The sequence below is a fragment of the Podarcis filfolensis genome, assembly GCF_964270895.1.
Source record: "Podarcis filfolensis genome assembly, chromosome: 10".
NCBI classification, from domain to species: domain Eukaryota; kingdom Metazoa; phylum Chordata; class Lepidosauria; order Squamata; family Lacertidae; genus Podarcis; species Podarcis filfolensis.
The window spans coordinates 653,333-675,173 of NC_139612.1; the positions used below are offsets into that span (position 1 = coordinate 653,333).

Here is a 21,841-nt window from a genome sequence, read left to right on the forward strand (position 1 = left end):
CAGATCTAGAGCATTGTTCATGGTGACAGAGGAGGAGATGGACAGATCTGATGCATGAGGATCAGTTCCATGCTCATGAAACAGGAAGCCTTTAGCTGCATGGTAACAGATTTGCCTACTAGGCAAGTAGGCAAAGTGCCATTGAAATGAAAGGGTACTGAGCCCGTGTGTAGTAATATGTATTTGAATTGGATTTGGGCAGAGTACCTCACAAAGTATTTGTGAGAATAAAATGGGGGGGGGGTAAGTGTGTATGTCACTTTGAGTTCCTTGGATAATAGAATCATAGAACAGGGACTCTGAGGATCATATATTCAAACCCCCTCAATGCAGGAATATATAGCTGTCCCATATGGGGATTAAACCTGCAATGTTGGTGTTATCAGCCAACTGAGCTATCCAGTGCACAGATGGGATATAAATTTAATAATAAATAAACATACAATATTAGTGAATGCCATTTGGGTTTTCTACCTGAGTAGCCAAAATGTTTTGAGCCAGCCTTATGTCTTTATCCCTTAGTGTAGAGGTTTTCAACCTTTTGGAGTCCATGGCTCACTTGACCAACCACATTCTTTCTGCAGCTCACCTGTGGAATACAGGGAAATCCCTACTTACTTGGGAGTTCCATCCCAGGCCACCGCGCCCATCACCAGGACACCTCCCCTTCCTTCTTTGGCTTTGAAGGTTGCTGAGGAGCTCCATTTTGCTGTGTTATAACCCTCATAGGATCTGAACACATTTGTTCCTGCTCGCAGTTGACCCAGCCCATACACCCCTGGTGCATCCATCAGTGCTGTAGCAACATTGGCAGCTTTTTAAAGCTTTTGCCATGGTCTAGTTTGCTGCATAAGAGTAGGTAGTTACATGAGGCAGTCAATGAGACTGGTGGAGCTGCAGCATTTTTAAGCTGCTGCTTCTGTTACCATGCAGCTAAAGGCTTCATGTTTCAATTTGACTATCTTCATTTTAAGTATTGATGATTCACCCATAATACTGGATTTGTTAATAATCATAGTTATTGCATTACTAGTTATTACATGATTAAAGCACCTGTACTCAGGTGGAGTTCTTTTAAAATATTTTTTCTGAGGTGTTCATATGGTGTGTATATCCAGTCCCATTTTTTTCTTCCACTTTTTAAACTTGTGTGCCTAGGACCTCTTTGTGATGGATTGCAATGATATTCTCCATACTGTTTTGTTGTCCCATTATAACAGAGAGCCATACAGAAGGTGGTTACTTGCTGGTTTAAGTATTTCTGTCCATCTGCTTCCAATATTCAAGAGAGCTAAGAACAAGCAGTCATCCGCATAAAACAACAACAACAACAAAAACTATACAAAATAATCCTACAGGTGTTAAGATTGCTTTAATATCATTAACATAAAGCAATTTGTATGCCATGGAAAAATCTTGATGCTTTAGGATTAGTTATGTGAATTGACAGAAAGTGGTGTCTTGGGCCAGCTCTGGACAATGCCCGCTGAAATCATTGTGCTGCTTATTCCTCTAATGCAGTGGTTTTTAAGTTCATGCAAAGCGCTGAGCTATCTGTTAGTCCCCTGCATTACTCAGTCAGAAATGAGAGTGCATCCTAGAACACACTCAGCAGACACATGGCTGCACATAGGCAGGGAGGATAGATCTTGGTGGGCAACCTGCCTTTCACAGAAGCTTGTCCTGCATTACTGATTTTCTCATTGAGAAATCTGTAAGTTTTTAATTGATCCTGGGATCCCCCAGATCAGAGTTTGAAAATGTCTGCACTATTGCATTACTTGAGTTCAGGTGGCAACCACTTTAAGGAGCTCTGCTGATCACTTTTCTGTTTTATGTTGTTCCCCCCCCCCCAGTTATTTGACTTGGTGTACAGAGAGGAGACTTTACTGAATGTAATAAAAAGTGTTACGCGGAACGGACGCTCCATTATTTTGACTGCAGTATTAGCGCTCATCCTTGTGTATCTCTTCTCCATTGTTGGGTTCTTGTTCTTGAAAGATGACTTCATCATGGAGGTGGAAAGAACACCTATCACAGGTATTGCTCCTACTAGCAAAACTTGTTTCCACTGTAGTGTATTATTAATTCCAGATAGGATCCATCTCCATTCCAGTGACAACAGAATGTTAGATAGATAATGGAGTCTTATTTGGGTAGTATCATTTTGTGAACTTTGCTCCTTCAAATCCTTTCTTTTCAGCACAGATTCATCATTTGTGATGCATAAGGCAAAATAGGTGTTTGATCAAATAAAGCTGATATATACGTCGTTTACTCACTTTAGAAATGTTAAATTAGTGTTTTACTCAACTCCATACATATTTATAAATGAGAATCAAACAATGTTTTCATCCTTGAAACTCTTTAAATATTCTGGATTTAAAAAGATGATGCCTCAGCTCAGTGTCCTCCTTGTCATTCTTTGTGAATACTTTAATGATTTTTTTAAAAAATGATGTTATTTTCATATATGACAGTTGTTTCTAGCTTTGAATATATTTCATGCTAACTAGATGGAGTTCTGTTTGATGTCAGTTCTGTAATTTAGGCAGAAGCAACAGTAAAATGCCTGTGATATATTGTAAATGTGAAACCCTGATCTCTTCATTACTGCCAGTGCTTTAGTCTTCTTCCTCTACAGTCTTCTTTCATTGTTTCTTCTGACACTAAGTGAGAGATTTGGTGACTTGTGGGTTTTATCATGGCCAGAACACACAATTATTTGGGAGTTCAAATGTTATTTACTACCGTTATGGTAGAGATATATCTCAAGCTGTCTCGTACAAATTAATAAAGCAACAAAAGACTTTTATCCACAGATTTTGCAATGTATTTAAATTTAGGTCCTTGATCAAGTGAGTATATCTGAAACTGAAATTTGGTTCCAAAATGTGAAATTGTCAGCCTATTTCTGTCTTAATTTTTAATGTGTCTGCTGATACCCTGTACATATATTTTTGCAAGAAATCATTCCATTGCCAACATTTTGTTCTTTGTTCTCTCAGAAAGTGGCACTGTTCCTACCACAAGATTAACAGCAATGATGGATACATGTTCAAAGGAGAACTGTAGTACTACAATACCAGCTTTAAAATTAGGTTGGTAGAATGCTCACAAAACATTTTATGTTTTTCCCTGTGCAAGTATCTGCTGCTTAGTTAGACCAAAATGAGATTATATGCAGAACACATAGTTGCCCCTAAAAGCAGCCACCATGTGTATCCTCCTCTCCTCTGCCCTCTCTCTGCATAATGTCCAGAAAAAGAAAAAGAAAAAGGTATTACATAATCACAAGGAGAGCTTCTCTGTCAGTACATCATTTCATTAGCTTGAAGGGATGGGGGAAATTCTCAACACAATGATGTTATGTCAGGCATTTTATTCTACCACTCATTACTGAAAGTGGAGGTGTTTGTCTGCCAGTTTGGCAGCAACCACATGTTCTCTACATTTGTCTAGTTCTGCCATTAGTCAAAAGCTTAGTGGAGTCCTGTATCATGTACATACATGTGTTCCATCCACAGATGAAGAACCAGATGAGGATGGGATTGAGAGGACATGTGACACTCTGCTAATGTGTATTGTGACAGTTCTGAACCAGGGCCTGAGAAATGGTGGTGGAGTGGGTGATGTTCTCCGAAAGCCTTCTAAAGATGTAAGCATTTTGTATGATGTAGCTTCATGCTCATGCATGCTAGATAGATAGACAGATGCATTTCGATTTTATTTGGAGTGTTTTAAAGGGAGTGCCTTGATCCCATTCCTTGCTTTGGCTGGATAAGACCCATATTCACTTAATAGATTTTCATGTCACCAAGCTAATTCGTCAGTGTAAACCAAACCAGATGCAACAGAACAACCATGGGTAGTTGTGGGGTGGGGTTTATTTTTTAATGTGGAAATATAATACATATTTCCCACTGCATCAACATAAAATGAACAAGATGTAATTGCTTGGCCTGAATGGATGCTCTGAAAACACAGATGATCCAAAGTACCGGTAAATGTTTCTCAGCTGGGTGCAAATTGACATCACGTAGAAACATTATTGTCATTTCAGGAACCCCTCTTTGCTGCTCGAGTTGTCTATGATCTCCTGTTTTATTTCATTGTCATCATTATTGTCCTGAACCTAATTTTTGGAGTCATAATCGATACATTTGCAGATCTCCGAAGTGAAAAACAAAAAAAAGAGGAAATCTTGAAGACAACCTGTTTCATTTGTGGTATGTGTTAGCGAGCTATTAAATTGGGTGAGAGGAAAGCAGTTTTAAAGAGTTTTATCTAAGCTTATTCCTTTCTGATAGTAAACCAAATGGCAGTCAAAATATCACATTGATGTTCACTTGCTCTAGGACCTAAGTTAGTTTTGTGTTGTCATTGTTACTAATAACTTATGTTTGGGTGCTTTCAGTTATTACCTGATTAATCCAGTATGAAGGGTCTGTGGTCTGGTTCTCCAAACAACATGTATGTAACTGAATTATTTCAGACCTGTTTACGTACGAGCTGTGCACGCCAACCCCACCTACCCACCCCCACCAACCCCAACCCCTTTGGCAAGCCCTGCTTTACACCTCGTCAACCCCTTGCCCAAACCATCACAGTTTGCCCAGTCCAGATAAGATAGAGACGTTACATGTTCTCAGGTCCAAAAGGTAAGGAGATGACCTGTTCCAGACAAGGTTGCACTTCCTTTGAAGGAGCAGATTATTAACAGTGATACTTTTGGAACCAGCACTATCACTGGAGGTCCAGAGGGGTTTGTTGACTAAGAGTGGCTATTTCCAGCTACAGCTGGCTCACTAGTTATGGACCCTTTTAAGACAGAGACGATGGCCACTGTTCTCCGTGGTCTTGCAACCTTCAAATTGCAATGCCAATGAAGATGCTTTGGAAACTTCAGCTGAACCAGAATGCAGTGGAAAGGCTACTGGCTGGGGTGATCTCTAGAACCCAAATAACTCCTGTTCTAAATCAACTGCACTGGGTGCCAGTTTATTTCTGAGCCCAATTCAGGTTGCTCACATTGGTATTTGAAGCCCCGCATGATGTGGGCCACAAATATCTGAAAGACTTCCTCCTTTCCCAGAGACCACCCTGGGTGTTAAGGTTGGGAATTCAAGGAGTGGCAAAGAGCTCAGCAGAGGACTTTCTCTGTGGTAGCTCCAAAATTGTAGAACGCCCTACAGAGGTGTGTCTAGAATCATCATTATTCAGCTTTTGCCATATGCTGCAGATGCACATTTTTACCCTTACCCTTGACAGTTAAAAAATATTTTTGTAGGCTTCTTGAAAAGTGTAAATTAACCTGATGAGTTGGTTGATTTTTTGTGTGTTTTTTTTAAAAAAAGTATTCTGGTGGTGTTTTAACTTTACCTTGGCAGGTAATAAATCTTAGAAATAAGTAGGGTCATTGGCAAGCGAGTCTGCATGGAACACTTGAACACGCAAGACAGGTATATGGAAGTCTCAGTTATGCTTATATTAGAATTTTTAGGTTGAAATACTGTGGAAGCCAGGGACGCAGGTGGCGCTGTGGGTTAAACCACAGAGCCTAGGACTTGCCGATCAGAAGGTCGGCAGTTGCTCCTGTTGCTCAGTCCCTGCTCCTGCCAACCTAGCAGTTCAAAAGCATGTCAAAAGTGCAAGTAGATAAATAGGTACCGCTCTGGCGGGAAGGTAAACGGCGTTTCCATGCCCTGCTCTGGTTCGCCAGAAAGTGGCTTAGTCATGCTGGCCACATAACCCAGAAGCTGTACGCCGGCTCCCTCGGCCAATAAAGCGAGATGAGCGCTGCAACCCCAGAGTCAGTCACAACTGGACCTAATGGTCAGGGGTCCCTTTACCTTTTTACTGTGGAAGCGAAAAAATGAAGTGCTTGAGTCTTCCTAGAGATGGGCAAACTTTCCCCATCTTGTTTCTGAATTGGCTTGTTCTTTCCAGCATTTTCAGAGAATTCTTATTAAGAGTTATATGAAATCTTTGAAAGTTCTGGCTCATTTCAAATACTTAGCAGCCCTCTATTGGTGAAGGCCCAGCACACAGCTCCCACTTTCACAAAATCATTGTTGCTGAAAGGTAAGTTTCAGGGGATGAGGACGAAGGGAAAGGGGATATTTGGCAAAGATCCAAACATCTAAAGTGTGTGTGTCTCCTTTTTTTCAGGGCTTGAGCGAGACAAATTTGATAATAAGACAGTTTCCTTTGAGGAGCACATAAAGGCAGAACACAACATGTGGCACTATTTATACTTCATAGTTCTGGTCAGAGTGAAAGACCCAACAGAATACACTGGTCCCGAAAGTTATGTGGCTCAAATGATTGTGGTGAGTCACTTTTATATAAGTCTTACTTCAGAGAGGTGGGCCTTTCAGGTGTTGCTTGCCTAGCACCATCATTACATATTTTAGGCACCAAGTGCAAAACGTCCTCTTTACCCAGGCCTTTTAATGTGGGGGGACAGACTGTTATTATTAATTTTTCCTGTGATAGTTTTATTGGATTTCATTATTATGATATGTAAATTATGTTTTATTGTTGTACACTGCCCTTGGATCTTCAGATAATAGATATCTGTATATACATTGAATAAACAACAACAACCACAAGAACTGTGAGAAGCCGCCAACTGTATAGTTACAAAGGTATTTAAATGCATTTGCAGTAACCCAGCACTGGGCATAATGAAAATATGAAGGCAAAGTTCACAGTTACCCTCAGGCTCCTGCACTCTCATACTCAGTATGCTTATCCAGTTTGTAAGTCTCCTTTTTTTTTGTCCTGAATCACTGGCTGATGTTTCATAAAAGAGAAAAATGCCCACTGCCAAGCAACAGTACAAAGAAAGAATAGAGGTCTCCACTTCTGCAATGCATAGAACTATTCCAATAGTATGATGTGCAAAAATGACAACAGCATGAAACTGAGTTTGGTAGCCTGTGAAAGCTGTCCAGACATTTTGAAGTCACTCTGTGTGCAAGCCTCATTGTCCCAAGGATGCAGCTATTTGGAGGTAGGAGACTTGGGAACTCCCAAGATACAGCTGCTGTTTTTCTGACACACTTCATGCAGATAAATTGTAGCTGTAAATGTCAGCCCTTTCTTTCTCCTTGCGTTTCAGCCCCCCCACCCCCACCCCGAGAGATCTGTAAAAGCCTTGAAGGGTAAGAAACTGTGTTAGACTTGGTGCACATGGATGCAGTTAGACTCATGTACATCATCTTGATCTTTTATTGCTTGATTTGTCAATTCTTAACTTGACTTAAGGGGCCTTAGCATAGTGATTGAGCCCATACTTTTCATGCGAAAGTTGCCTGGTTACGGTGCCTGGCATCTCCTGTTAAGAGGACTGCAGTCTGCAGGTGATGGGAAAGATCCCTTTGTGCCTGAGACCCTGGAGAGTCACTACAGATCAGTCAGGAGTATACAATACTGAGCTGCCTGCACAAATTATCTGATCCGGAATAAGGCAGTGTCCTAGGTTCCTAACCTAGCTGTATCTAAGACCTTCACCAATGGGCAACATCTTCACAAGCATATTTTTCATGGATCCCTTTAAAACATGCAAGTGGTGAACAGAAAAAGATTAAACACCAGCACTGGATTAAGACAAAAAATAATATTGGGGGCAAATCTAGCATAATTTTGAATCTTGTATCATTCCCTGGAGAATATTTGGCTAAATGGCTTCCCCTGCCATTTTATCACCTGCAGATTTTGGTCACAAATGTGAATCAATTTTAGTATTGTTTAGTAGCACTTTTACATTACTGAAGGAAGCACTGAGCTTTTATTCTTCCTCACTTCACCCACCATTTCTTTCATTATTTCAATGTGAACTAACAGTAGTAATTCATTAAATGTATCTCTAGTGCCCGCAGCTGGAAATTACTGGTGCAATGCACTAATGCATGGGGAGGCAAACTAAAGCCCAGGGGCCGAATCTGGCCCAATCGCCTTCTAAATCTGGCCTGTGGATGGTCCGGGAATCAGCGTGTTTTTACATGAGTAGAATGTGTCCTTTTATTTAAAATGAATCTCTGGGTTATTTGTGGGGCATAGGAATTCATTCCCCCCCCCAAAAAAAATATAGTCCGCCCCCCCAAGGTCTGAGGGATAGTGGACTGGCCCCCTGCTGAAAAAGTTTGCTGACCCCCGCACTAATGTACTTTTCATTAGTGCTAATGGTGGGATCTCTGGAGTTGAGCCTCTAAAATATTAACACAGGCACAAAGGCCTCTAAGTACTCCATGCTTTGAGTATGAAAAACCAATTTTGGAAGTTTAATGACTTAAAATGTTGGCAGTAGATTGCTGGGTTTTATTTGATACTCTCCCTGGAATGACCTATGTTGTGGAATATATTGTTTGAGTGGGAATGCTGTACTAAACATAAGTCCAGTTTAAAGAGAAGCACATGGTATTAGCTTTTTAAAAGTGGTGGATGGATTCTTCAGCCCAGCTTCATGGTCTGCATCAGAAATAATTTGAGGATACCAGATTCTGCTGCTCTGTGCATATAGGACATTCCCTCCACTGAGTCTCCCAGGCCACTGCTTCTTTCCTTTTCCCTTGCCTGGATCCTGCAGCATTGAGGGAAACCCTGTGTGATGTGTCCTGGCCTCCTTCACCTTGCCACAAATGGGCAGCTGTAAGAAAAGTGTTGACATCATCACAATGGTGCAGAGAGCTCAGCAGCTGGGATGGGGACCTGCTCTGAAACGTGTAAGCTGCTTGCCAGGGTGGGGGAACTCTGGCAACTTTGTAGTCGGAAAAGCAGGTGAGGCTGTGGGAGCAGGGATGCCAGGGACCAGCCTAGCCGGTGGCAGCTGCAGCACCACTTGCGCCGATTGCAGGCTAGAGAGTGGCTGGGCTGGCAGCAGTAGTGGCTGCATTGGCTCCGGCATAGCCCCATTCCTACGCACATTTACTTGGCGATAATTGCCACCTTCTCCCGAAGAAGTAAGTTGAGATGAAGGGACTTGAGGCAGGAATGCAGAGGGACCGTCCAGCACATCAGCAAGACCACAAAAGATACAAAAAAAAAAAAATCTTTCTTTTCCCCCTCCTCATTCTTTGCTCCTCCAAAATGCAGATGAGGATAGACCCAGTCCTAGCAGTGAAAAGGAAAGTGCCTTCTGTTTGTGCCCTTGACAGCTTGCTCATTTTCCATTAATAGCACCACAAATCAGAAGCGATGGGCAGTTTTATTTGGCCATGCTCCCCGCTCCCTCTCATAAAGTACTTAGTCACCTCCATGGTGCCAAAGCATGTGCATGCATCAATGTGAAGTCACGTCATGACATCATGTGATGTGGCGCACACGTGCTGGGCACCCATAATCTGGGGCCCAATTTGGCGCTACTGTCTCCGTCAATGCCACCGTTGTTAGTCCTATTTTATTATTATTTTTTAATCCATTTTTTAAAATTAATTTTCCACATTTCATATCAAAGACTACAAATAAAATAAAGACTAAAATGATGGTTAAAAATCTGGAGAGGAATGCGATAGAGCAATTAGAACAGAAATGTGGAATTAAAGTAGCGAAAAAAGTAAAATACCTAGGGATCTGGTTAACAATGAAAAATATTAATTTAATTAGTGATAATTACACCTCAATATGGAAAGAAATTAAAAGAGATCTGGATATATGGAATAGATTAAAGCTGTCCTGGACCGGGAGAATGGCAGAGATTAAAATAAATATTCTTCCAAAGATGTTATTTCTCTTTCAAACGATCCCTGTGATTAAGGGGTCATCTCAGTTTAAGGATTGGCAAAAAACCCTATCAAGATTTATTTGGCAAGAAGACACCAAGGATCAAATTTCAATTATTAACAGACCGGAAGGAAAAAGGAGGGTTTTCAGTACCAAATTTGAAACTATATTATGAAGCATCCTGTTTATGTTGGATTAAGGAATGGATCATCTTGGAAAACACGGACTTGTTGGATTTGGAAGGGTACAATAATAGATATGGATGGCATTCTTATTTGTGGCATAACAAGGTGAAAGTCCATAAAGGTTTCATGAATCATATTTTTAGAGGTGCCCTGTATAAAGTTTGGGGGAAAAATAAAAATGTACTAGAAAGAAACACACCCTGGTGGCTATCACCGATAGATATATTAACAACAACAAAAAACTGAATATGGAAGGAAAGAGAATAACATATGAAGATATATTAGTAAAAATGGAGAGTGGATGGAAAATCAAAACATACGAGGAATTAAAAGATGGGTTAACAGGGTGGTTACAATACCATCGGGTAAATGGATTATGGAATGAGCATAAAAAATTAGGATTTAGTGAGAAAAAATCTAAATTCCAAATAGAAATTTTGGAAGGAAGAACAAAACTTTTATCCAAGATGTACAATTTCCTGTTGGAATGGGATACCAAGGGCGAGTTAATAAAAGAAGTGATGGTAAAGTGGGCAATTGATTTTGGTTACAACATAGAATACGATAAATGGGTAAATTTATGGTGATCCTTCATAGATCATTGTCTTGTCGTGGCGAAGGGGCTTGAATAACTCAGAGAAGCTATGAACTAGGCCGAGCAGGGCACCCAAGATGAACAGGTCATAGTGGAGAGTTTTGACCAAACGTGATCCACCTGGAGGAGGAACCGGCAAGCCACTCCAGTATCCCTGCCAAGAAAACTCCATGGACAAAGACAACAGGCATATAAAAGTTATGACGCTGGAAGATGAGCCCCTCAGGTCGGAAGGCGTCCAACATGCTACTGGGGAAGAGCGGAGGACAAGTACAAGTATGTACTGATGAAGCGGCTGGGCCAAAGCCAAAAGGACGCTCAGTTGCGGATATGCATGGAAGCGAAAGGAAAGTCCAATGCTGTAAAGAAAAATATTGCATAGGAACCTGGAATGTAAGAACCATGAATCTGGGTAAGTTGGATGTGGTCAAAAATGAGATGGCAAGAATAAATATTGACATCCTGGGAATCAGTGAACTGAAATGGACGGGAATGGGCAAATTCAGTTCGGATGACTATCATATCTACTACTGTGGGCAAGAAACCCGTAAAAGAAATGGAGTGGCCCTCATAGTCAACAAAAGAGTGGGGAAAGCTGTACTGGGATGCAATCTCAAAAATGATAGAATGATCTCGATACGAATCCAAGGCAGACCTTTTAACATCACAGTAATCCAAGTTTATGCACCAACCACTGGTGCTGAAGAAACTGAAATTGACCAGTTCTATGAAGACTTACAAGACCTTATAGAAGTGACACCAAAGAAGGATGTTCTTCTCATTATAGGGGATTGGAATGCTAAAGTGGGGAATAAAGTGATAAAAGGAACAACTGGCAAGTTTGGCCTTGGAGATCAAAACGAAGCAGGGCAAAGGCTAATAGAGTTCTGCCAAGAGAACAAGCTGGTCATCACAAACACGCTTTTCCAACAACACAAGAGACGACTCTACACATGGACATCACCAGATGGGCAACATCGAAATCAGATTGATTATATTCTCTGCAGCCAAAGATGGAGAAGCTCTATACAGTCAGCAAAAACAAGATTACATTATACAGGAGGCAGCAACTAAAACCATCCCAATGAAAAAGAAATGCAAGAAAGCAAAGTGGCTGTCCAACGAGGCCTTACAAATAGCGGGGGAGAGAAGGCAAGCAAAATGCAAGGGAGATAGTGAAAGATACAGGAAATTGAATGCAGATTTCCAAAGAATAGCAAGGAGAGACAAGAAGGCCTTCTTAAACGAGCAATGCAAAGAAATAGAGGAAAACAACAGAATGGGAAGAACCAGAGATCTGTTCAAGAAAATCGGAAATATGAAAGGAACATTTCGTACAAAGATTACCATAATAAAGGACAAAAGTGGTAAGGACCTAACAGAAGCAGAAGACATCAAGAAGAGGTGGCAAGAATACACAGAGGAATTATACCAGAAAGATATGGATGTCTCATACACCCCAGGTAGTGTGATTGCTGACCTTGAGCCAGACATCCTGGAGAGTGAAGTCAAATGGGCCTGCAAATAACAAGGCCAGTGGAAGTGATGATATTCCAGCTGAACTATTTAAAATTTTAAAAGATGATGCTGTTAAGGTGCTACACTCAATATGCCAGCAAGTTTGGAAAACTCAGCAGTGGCCAGAGGATTGGAGAAGATCAGTCTACATCCCAATCCCAAAGAAGGGCAGTGCCAAAGAATGCTCCAACTACCGCACAATTGCACTCATTTCACATGCTAGCAAGGTTATGCTTAAAATTCTACAAGGAAGGCTCAAGCAGTATGTGGACTGAGAACTCCCAGAAGTGCAAGCTGGATTTAGAAGAGGCAGAGGAACCAGAGACCAAATTGCAAACATGCGCTGGATTATGGAGAAAGCTAGAGAGTTCCAGAAAGACATCTACTTCTGCTTCATTGACTATGCAAAAGCCTTTGACTGTGTCGACCACAGCAAACTATGGCAAGTTCTTAAAGAAATGGGAGTGCCTGATCACCTCATCTGTCTCCTGAGAAATCTCTATGTGGGACAAGAAGCTACAGTTAGAACTGGATATGGAACAACGGATTGGTTCAAAATTGGGAAAGGAGTACGACAAGGCTGTATAATGTCTCCCTGCTTATTTAACTTATATGCAGAATTCATCATGCGAAAGGCTGGGCTGGATGAATCCGAAGCCGGAATTAAGATTGCCGGAAGAAATATCAACAACCTCAGATATGCAGATGACACAACCTTGATGGCAGAAAGTGAGGAGGAATTAAAGAACCTTTTATTGAGGGTGAAATAGGAGAGCGCAAAATATGGTCTGAAGCTCAACATCAAAAAAACGAAGATCATGGCCACTGGTCCCATCACCTCCTGGCAAATAGAAGGGGAAGAAATGGAGGCAGTGAGAGATTTTACTTTCTTGGGCTCCATGATCACTGCAGATGGTGACAGCAGTCACAAAATTAAAAGACGCCTGCTTCTTGGGAGAAAAGCAATGACAAACCTAGACAGCATCTTAAAAAGTAGAGACATCACCTTGCCAACAAAGGTCCGTATAGTTAAAGCTATGGTTTTCCCAGTAGTGATGTATGGAAGTGAGAGCTGGACCATAAAGAAGGCTGATCGCCGAAGAATTGATGCTTTTGAATTATGGTGCTGGAGGAGACTCTTGAGAGTCCCATGGACTGCAAGAAGATCAAACGTATCCATTCTTAAGGAAATCAGCCCTGAGTGCTCACTGGAAGGACAGATCGTGAAGCTGAGGCTCCAATACTTTGGCCACCTCATGAGAAGAGAAGACTCCCTGGAAAAGACCCTGATGTTGGGGAAGATGGAGGGCACAAGGAGAAGGGGACGACAGAGGATGAGATGGTTGGATGGTGTTCTTGAAGCTACCAGCATGAGTTTGATCAAACTGCGGGAGGCAGTGGAGGACAGAAGTGCCTGGCGTGCTCTGGTCCATGGGGTCATGAAGAGTCGGACACGACTAAACGACTAAACAACAACAACATGGAACAAAGGGATGAAATTTACAGCATGTTCCACTTTAAGGGAAAACCTGGAAAAAATGATGTACCGGTGGTATGTTGACCGGTGGTCAAATTGGCGAAAATGTACAAAATGGGTAACAAAGCCTGTTGGAAATGTAAACGTAAGGATGGGGATCTCTACCATATGTGGTGGGTATGTGACGAAATGAAATTTTTTTGGGATCTAATATATAATGAACTTAATAAACTTTTTAGGTACACTTTCCTGAAAAAACCGGAGACGTTCTTATTAGGGATAATAGGGGACGAAATAAAAAAGGAGGATCATACATTATTCCAATACGCTGTGGTGGCAGCTAGGGTTCTTGTAGCCCAAAAATGGAAGTCATCGGAGATCCCAACAGTAATCGAATGGCAGGCTAAATTTTTTGAATATACGGAATTAGCGAAAATAACATATAAAATCCGACACCAAAAAGGGGCAAAGTTCGTAGAAGAATGGGGTAAATTTGTAACATATATAGGAATCAACTGTAGAAGTTTCAGAACTACAGCAGGGTTAACATAACTCTTGTGACGTGTATAGAAATGTAGAAGAAACTGTAAGAGAATATGTATATTAAGAAAACCGCAACTGGGAAGGAAGGAAGTCGAGGCGTGACTCAACGCAATGTAAATAAGATGACACTAAGAATGATTGTAAAGATTGTTTTATTTTTATTTTTTGGAAAAAGGTTAATAAATTTAATAATAATAAAAAAGGAAGCCGGTGCTGCACTGGAAGTGTACTTTCAGAAGTGCGGTCTGGCTTCCTGAAGCATGTATGTCCGCAGCCTCGGTGGGCTTCCAGGCCTCGGTGGAGACCTTGCAGAGGCAGCGGAGGAGGAAGTGGGGCCACTTCTGTCAATCAGTCATGTCCTAGAGAAATCAGGACTATTGGCAGGTGTGGTATTATAAATGAACAATCCTATTTCCATAATAACTTTTCTTGTCTAAGGTGTTTGGCAAAGTGGTTTAATTGACTTTAAGAAAACATTGCAGGACCTGCTAATATGTTGGTTTGGGATCATTTTTGTTTTAACATCTTATAATTTTAGTTATGTTAATTGCCAGTTGTTGTGATGATTACTTATTCTATGCCAAACTAATTTAAATGCAGACATGTGCCTGAAAAGCTTTGGTTGGATGTGAAATTGTCAGCATGTCAAATGGAGAGCTGGTGCCTTGCCTTGCCTTGCCTTGTCATATTGGAGGATATGGGAGTACAGTTTCACTTAAAATCTTTTGAAATACATAAAGCATAGATGCAAGCATGAAAAATGAGGATATGAAACACCAGAAATGAAGCATTCATTAAGATTTTGGTGTGGGAAACAATCTGAAGTGATGCAACATGTGCTGAGTTTGCATCCATAACGTGTGGCACACTTTTAAATGCTTTATAACTACTGCAGTTTCCACCTAAGATAGGCTGTAATCTTGATAAGCCTATCATCCTGGCCTACTTTGCACATTAAGCCGGTTATTTTGAGCTCAGACGATTTTATGATTCTGTGATTCACTCTCATTTCTGCCCTCTCCAAAACCATTTTTGCTGTTGTTGGCATCTACCTGTCTCGAAACACAATGGAGTGACGTCTCCAGGGGTGACGTCAAAATGCTGCATTAGCAGCACTGAAGTGACCTCCCCGGGGTATAAGCTTGGGCAATGTGTATGGAGTTCCTGGGCTGCCCCAATGACAACGCCCCCTCTCAGCCTCACTGGTGCAGTCCAAAGGAAAGTAAAGCAATCCGTTTGGCACCAACTTGGATGCAGGAGTTGCCAGAATGAGGCATACAAGGCGCCATTAGGCCTTAGGGACTTCTCCTGAAGGCAGCAGAAATTTAGCATCAGAGTTTTCCTTCTTCTAGATGGACTACCTTCCAGGTTGACAACCCCCTTCTGCCCCTCACTTCCCATCTGCTTTCCACCTACAGGGAAATGCAATTAAAACAAAGTAGCAGCACTACCCAAATCAGATTGAGATAACTGTGGGGCAACCAATAAAGTATTGTTATAGATTGGGGGGGCCCTCCCTAAACCCTAGAAATTAATAAATTGTAGAATTTTGATTATTTGGAGTATTGAAGTGAAAATTGCAGGACAGTGGGAAAATACAGGCTAAGCTTCCTTTCCAAGCCAGGGCCACACTTGGGATAGGGGCATTTACATGATCAAAGATTACTATAATAAAGGGCAAAAGTGGTAAGGACCTAACAGAAGCAGAAGACATCAAGAAGCGGTGGCAAGAATACACAGAGGAGCTATACCAGAAAGAAATGGATGTCTCGTACACCCCAGGTAGTGTGGTTGCTGACCTTGAGCCAGACATCCTGGAGAGTGAAGTCAAATGGGCCTGCAAATAACAAGGCCAGTGGAAGTGATGATATTCCAGCTGAACTATTTAAAATTTTAAAAGATGATGCTGTTAAGGTGCTACACTCAATATGCCAGCAAATTTGGAAAACTCAGCAGTGGCCAGAGGATTGGAGAAGATCAGTCTACATCCCAATCCCAAAGAAGGGCAGTGCCAAAGAATGCTCCAACTACCGCACAATTGCACTCATTTCACACGCTAGAAAGGTTATGCTTAAAATTCTACAAGGCAGGCTTAAGCAGTATGTGGACCAAGAACTCCCAGAAGTGCAAGCTGGATTTAGAAGAGGCAGAGGAACTAGAGACCAAATTGCAAACATGCGCTGGATTATGGAGAAAGCTAGAGAGTTCCAGAAAGACATCTACTTCTGCTTCATTGACTGTGCAAAAGCCTTTGACTGTGTCGACCACAGCAAACTATGGCAAGTTCTTAAAGAAATGGGAGTGCCTGATCACCTCATCTGTCTCCTGAGAAATCTCTATGTGGGACAAGAAGCTACAGTTAGAACTGGATATGGAACAACGGATTGGTTCAAAATTGGGAAAGGAGTACGACAAGGCTGTATTTTGTCTCCCTGTTTATTTAACTTATATGCAGAATTCATCATGCGAAAGGCTGGACTGGATGAATCCCTAGCCGGAATTAAGATTGCTGGAAGAAATATCAACAACCTCAGATATGCAGATGACACAACCTTGATGGCAAAAAGTGAGGAGGAATTAAAGAACCTTTTATTGAGGGTGAAAGAGGAGAGCGCAAAATATGGTCTGAAGCTCAACATCAAAAAAACGAAGATCATGGCCACTGGTCCCATCACCTCCTGGCAAATAGAAGGGGAAGAAATGGAGGCAGTGAGAGATTTTACTTTCTTGGGCTCCATGATCACTGCAGATCACTGCAGATCACAGCAGCCACGAAATTAAGAGACGCCTGCTTCTTGGGAGGAAAGCATTAACAAACCTAGACAGCATCTTAAAAAGTAGAGACATCACCTTGCCAAAAAAGGTCCATATAGTAAAAGCTATGGTTTTCCCAGTAGTGATGTATGGAAGTGAGAGCTGGACCATAAAGAAGGCTGATCGCCGAAGAATTGATGCTTTTGAATTATGGTGCTGGAGGAGACTCTTGAGAGTCCCATGGACTGCAAGAAGATCAAATGTATCCATTCTTAAGGAAATCAGCCCTGAGTGCTCACTGGAAGGACAGATCGTGAAGCTGAGGCTCCAATACTTTGGCCACCTCATGAGAAGAGAAGACTCCCTGGAAAAGACCCTGATGTTGGGAAAGATGGAGGGCACAAGGAGAAGGGGACGACAGAGGACGAGATGGTTGGATAGTGTCTTCGAAGCTACAAACATGAGTCTGAGCAAACTGCGGGAGGCAGTGGAAGACAGAAGTGCCTGGCGTGCTCTGGTCCAAGGGGTCATGAAGAGTCGGACAGGACTAAACAACTTAACAACAACAATTAACATGACAAAAGGTGCTGATGGCCCATCTGAGAGGAATTCTTGGGCCTGGGCAGATAGAGGTTGCCATGGTGATGGGGTGTGTGTTTGAGGTGTCAGGTAAAGAGAGTCTTTAGAGCAAGGGGTGCTGGGAAGAAGGGAGAGAATAGGCTGAGATCCATCTTGGGCCAACCCACACTCGGAAAACCAGTTCATTATGCTGCCAAGTGTAAATTGGACAGGGAGCTTAAGCCAATGACAAGTGTGTGTATGATGCAAACCTTTCACTTTTTCATTCTCACAAGCCTATGGCAGCTGCCTACCCACCAGCAGCTGCCATGTGGCTGGGAGAATATCTCAATGAGCCAACAACATGGGCAGGCACCAGTCATGTGAGTCATCTCACAGGAACTGCCTACAGATAAGCAGCTACCAGTTGGCTAGGAGAACAGATAAATTCCAGTCAGAGTCACTGAGTTGGACGAATCCTTGAGAAATCGTTCAGAGTATCACCCCACTCCACTCCACCCCATCTCATTTTATATTTAAGTCACAACTAACATTTTTCTTTTTTTTTTTTTTAAATAATATTTATTGAAGTTTCCAAAATACAGAAAGAGAAGAAAAGAAATTACGAAGATACATTCAGAACCTTATTTTCAAACATCCACTTTCTGGGACTCCCCCCTTCCCCCACCCCTACCGTATTCCCCTTTCATATTGTTGTTTCCACAAGTTCTGTTTCTGATTTAAAGCACAATTTATATACCCCATTGTTCAAATTTAAATTTATACAAACCTTATGCAACACCCTTGATAAAAAAAAAAGCAAAAGATCTCTCCCCATAGCCCGCCCCCTTTTCTTTCCACAATGTCCCCCTTTTTTCCCATTAAAGTAAAAGCACACAGAATAAAAGTATAAAAAAAATAAGAGATATATTAGAAAAAAAGAAAACCAATTCAGAAAATAGTTGCAAGCCTTTGGATTCTAATTCTCCCTCCCCTTCCCCGGTTTAATTTCCCTTATCCTCCAATCTATGTTTCCAGCCTGGAAGTCTTAAGTCCATCAATCCCATTTTTCCCCCAACTCCTTGCAGAATTATTTCCCATTTTTAGGATTACTTTTTAAAAATTAATTCCTAAATCTTTAAAAATGTCAAATTATAAAATTCCCCCCATTGTTCTTTCAAGGTTATAGTCCAGCTTCCTCTTGTTCCGCTGCTAAAACTTTCTTATTCAGAAGTTTAGTAACTCTACATGGGTTGTTGTTATTCAGGAACAAAAACTTGCGTTCAGTCCCTTCCTTCTTCAGTAAAGTATTCTGTTGTCTCCTTTTAGTCTAAACACCCTGTAGACGAGATTCAGTTTCAGTTTTGCAGCTTTCCCAGGAGATAACCAGTTCTGTGAAATTCCGAAGTGTTGTATTTTTCCCGGCTTACGCCCATCTTTGTAATGTCCCGAAGCTCCTCTAGGGGGGTTGTTGTAACTTTGTTTCCAAAAATCCGATTGTTCTCCGTATTTTCGCCATTTTGTATTCAGGTCTTAACAAATTATATCAAGTTGTAACAAATTTGACCAGCAAGGTCCTTGTAATCAAATCCTCTTTAAAATTCCGACTTTGACAGCTACTTTGACAGCTGTCAAAATCACCAGCTCTTTTCACCAGGCTCACTCCTCAATCGCCCCGGTTCCCAGGGAGGGGGGTGCATTTTCCTTCTCCTTCAATTCTTCCTCCAGCACAATTCTTGTACTTTCCCATCATGGAATTCTTGATTTTAGCAAAGATACCGTTCTTTTTGGGCCTTGGCTTCCCAATCCTTGTTTTAAAATGTCTACAATAGGGAGGGGGACTGACTTCCTTTTTAGATCCCCCCCCGCTCGTCTCAAATCCAAAAAAATTTTCCTTCTTTTAAACCCGATTTCCAATTTACTCACGGGTTGTTGTTAAAAGTCCAAATTCTCAATGGAAGAAGTCAGCGCTCTCCGCCGGATGGCATGCGGCTTCGCTCGGCAGGGATGGCAGAGGACTCAAAGCACCACGCTTCTCCCCGGCACCCGATCCGTAGCCTTTAAAAAGGCTCCTTCACGAGTCGGGAGGGCGCTAGCGGTGCTAGCCGAGTCTCCAAGTCCACGGCCCCCGTGGCCGTGGTTTCTAAGGGTCCCCGCATCGCCGGTGCGGTAAAACCCAGCCCCTGCCGAGCCGGCTCCCTCCGGAGCTCGGAGGGAGTCCGCCATTCGGCGATGGCGCCAACCCGGAAGTCCCACAACTAACATTTTTCTACTTGTGTGTGTGCAGGAAAAGAATTTAGATTGGTTCCCTCGGATGAGAGCCATGTCCTTGGTCAGCAACGAAGGTGACAGTGAACAGAATGAAATCAGAAACCTGCATGAGAGATTGGAGTCCACCATGAGCCTGGTCAAGCAGCTTTCCAGTCAACTAGCTGAGCTTAAAGAACAGGTTGGTTCTTTGTTTATTTATATTTTACATAGCAGAGTTTGAGTAGACAGCTTCATGCATGTAAAAAGAATTAACCTCTCAGCTAGATCACAGTGGGGTTCTTCCAGTAAAAATCGCCTTTTGTCAGAAGTCTTAATCCAGCTTCACAGAAATTAAATGCAATAGGTAGTAAAGAGGAAATTTCCATAGAGCTAACATTCTGGTTGATTAATCTCATTAATCAATCAGTGAGTTGTCTTTTATGCATTGTTGAAGCCAAGGCGCTGTGGACCTGATTGGTGCCTAAATGGGAGACATGGAGAGCTTTCTGAAGAAAGAGTGGGATGTAAAGAGGTATCAAATGATTGAGTAGTCAGTTACATAAAATATATTTCACTGTTAACGAAGACATCATTATAAATCCCACTTTTACATAGCTGTCAATGTAGGGGTTTTTTAAAAAAGAAAAAGCCAACATTTATTGTTAGAAGGGGGAAATTACATTTTTCTGTGTATCACAGTTACACACCAGAATCAACGTTAGTCTCAAGCATGCCCTTACCTCTCAGCCACACCAATTACAACTTACATTTATCTATTATAATTGGCTCCCGTCAAGTAACACAAAGGTGGCTAACCCCCTTGCCTGGGGCAGGCAAGCAAATTTTTATAGACCCCCAGCATACCCACCCACCTGATTTTGGTAGCAGTGGCAAAAAGCAAATGAAATAAAAACTGTATTTGAAACTCTCCATCCAGTCCAGCACCATGATGGGAATGCAAATTGCCATTATGGGGTACACAAAATATTTGGACCATTCCCAAATCAAGACCCCCAAGCAAGGCTGTTCAGGGCACTTTGGCAATTCAGGTGTTTTTAAAAATGCAGCAGACAGCATGTTTGCAAAAATGTAAAAAATCTTCTCAGTTTGCCATATGAGGAAGATGCCAGGCTGAGATGAGGGGAAGGAAGAGCTCTTCTGTAACCAAAAGGTTTTGCTTCTAACTAGAGGGAATAACTTATACACTATAGGCTTTTCAATCATAGTGCTTCGAGGAAGGAAAGTTAAAGTAATAAAACTCATTGCTAGTTCTGCTTGTCTGGAAAATTGTGGATCCAGGCAGTGACCATTTTATGTGTGATCACATGCATGCTTGTCACTGCCAACCCAGAAAATGGGGCAGAACGGGACAGAGGTGGAACGGGGCAGACTTATGTGTGCTCCACCAATGTGTTGGGTCAGGAGCAGAACCCTCACACAAAATGGTCATTGCCTGCATTGAGGTCCTTCTGCCTCTGTCCCACCTATCCACACTTCAGATCAGTTTTGCACTTAGTTTCTGTTACTTTTGGTACAAATTGACTATAATGCTAGCATGAAGCTCCGCCTCGCCCCCCATGCATCATCTCAGCTCTCTAGTCCTTGTACTCATCCTTCTGACCCTTTGCTGGCTACTGTCCTGGGAGAATTTCTACATCGAATGTAGTCTTTGATATGAAATCATTTCCCACAAAACCACAGGGAGTGAAGCAAATCCCTTTGAGTTCTCTCTCCAGAAAAAGGGCAAACTGCAGGTTGCTGCTCTTGCAGAAAACTTGCCATCTTCTGAAATATGGCAAGATTCTTCTGCTTAGAAGCAGCTACTGTGCCTGCACATTTAATTAAACTCTGCCAGAAAGAAAAAAAGTTAATAGCCATGATTTTACTGTATTTCCATATAAAGTTGAACTGGGGGAGGGGGGGAGGTGATTCTGAGCAACTCTTCCAAAGAGTTGAATCAGGCTCTGAACTCAATCCTGAGCTTGGTGAATACCCCTTGTAATAAGCCCTCCTCTTTAGCTTATAGCAGTACAGCCCTACAGTATGTATATTTAGTTGTAAGTTTTTTTCATTCTGTTGAATAGGACTTATTCCAAGCTAAGTGTGTGCAGGATTGCAGTTAAATCTGTTAAATCTTGCATTTCATATATATATATATATATATATATTTATGATAGCAACAGTTGAGACAGGTGAACAAGACATTTAGATTTGAGAAGGGAAAGTAAAATCCAT

At 41.8% G+C, this 21,841-nt stretch overlaps 1 protein-coding gene across 7 annotated transcripts in view; it reads left to right on the forward strand.

Annotated features, from left to right (window-relative positions):
- ITPR2 (inositol 1,4,5-trisphosphate receptor type 2) overlaps nucleotides 1–21,841 on the forward strand; it is a 334,430-nt gene that overhangs the window by 311,099 nt on the left and 1,490 nt on the right. For all 7 annotated transcript variants that reach the window (XM_083574843.1, XM_083574846.1, XM_083574847.1 and 4 more), the window contains 6 exons: nucleotides 1,857–2,040; nucleotides 3,009–3,101; nucleotides 3,528–3,658; nucleotides 4,064–4,229; nucleotides 6,172–6,332; nucleotides 19,644–19,805. In XM_083574843.1, the coding sequence (XP_083430969.1) occupies nucleotides 1,857–2,040; nucleotides 3,009–3,101; nucleotides 3,528–3,658; nucleotides 4,064–4,229; nucleotides 6,172–6,332; nucleotides 19,644–19,805 (897 nt within the window). The remainder of the gene's footprint in view (nucleotides 1–1,856; nucleotides 2,041–3,008; nucleotides 3,102–3,527; nucleotides 3,659–4,063; nucleotides 4,230–6,171; nucleotides 6,333–19,643; nucleotides 19,806–21,841) is intronic.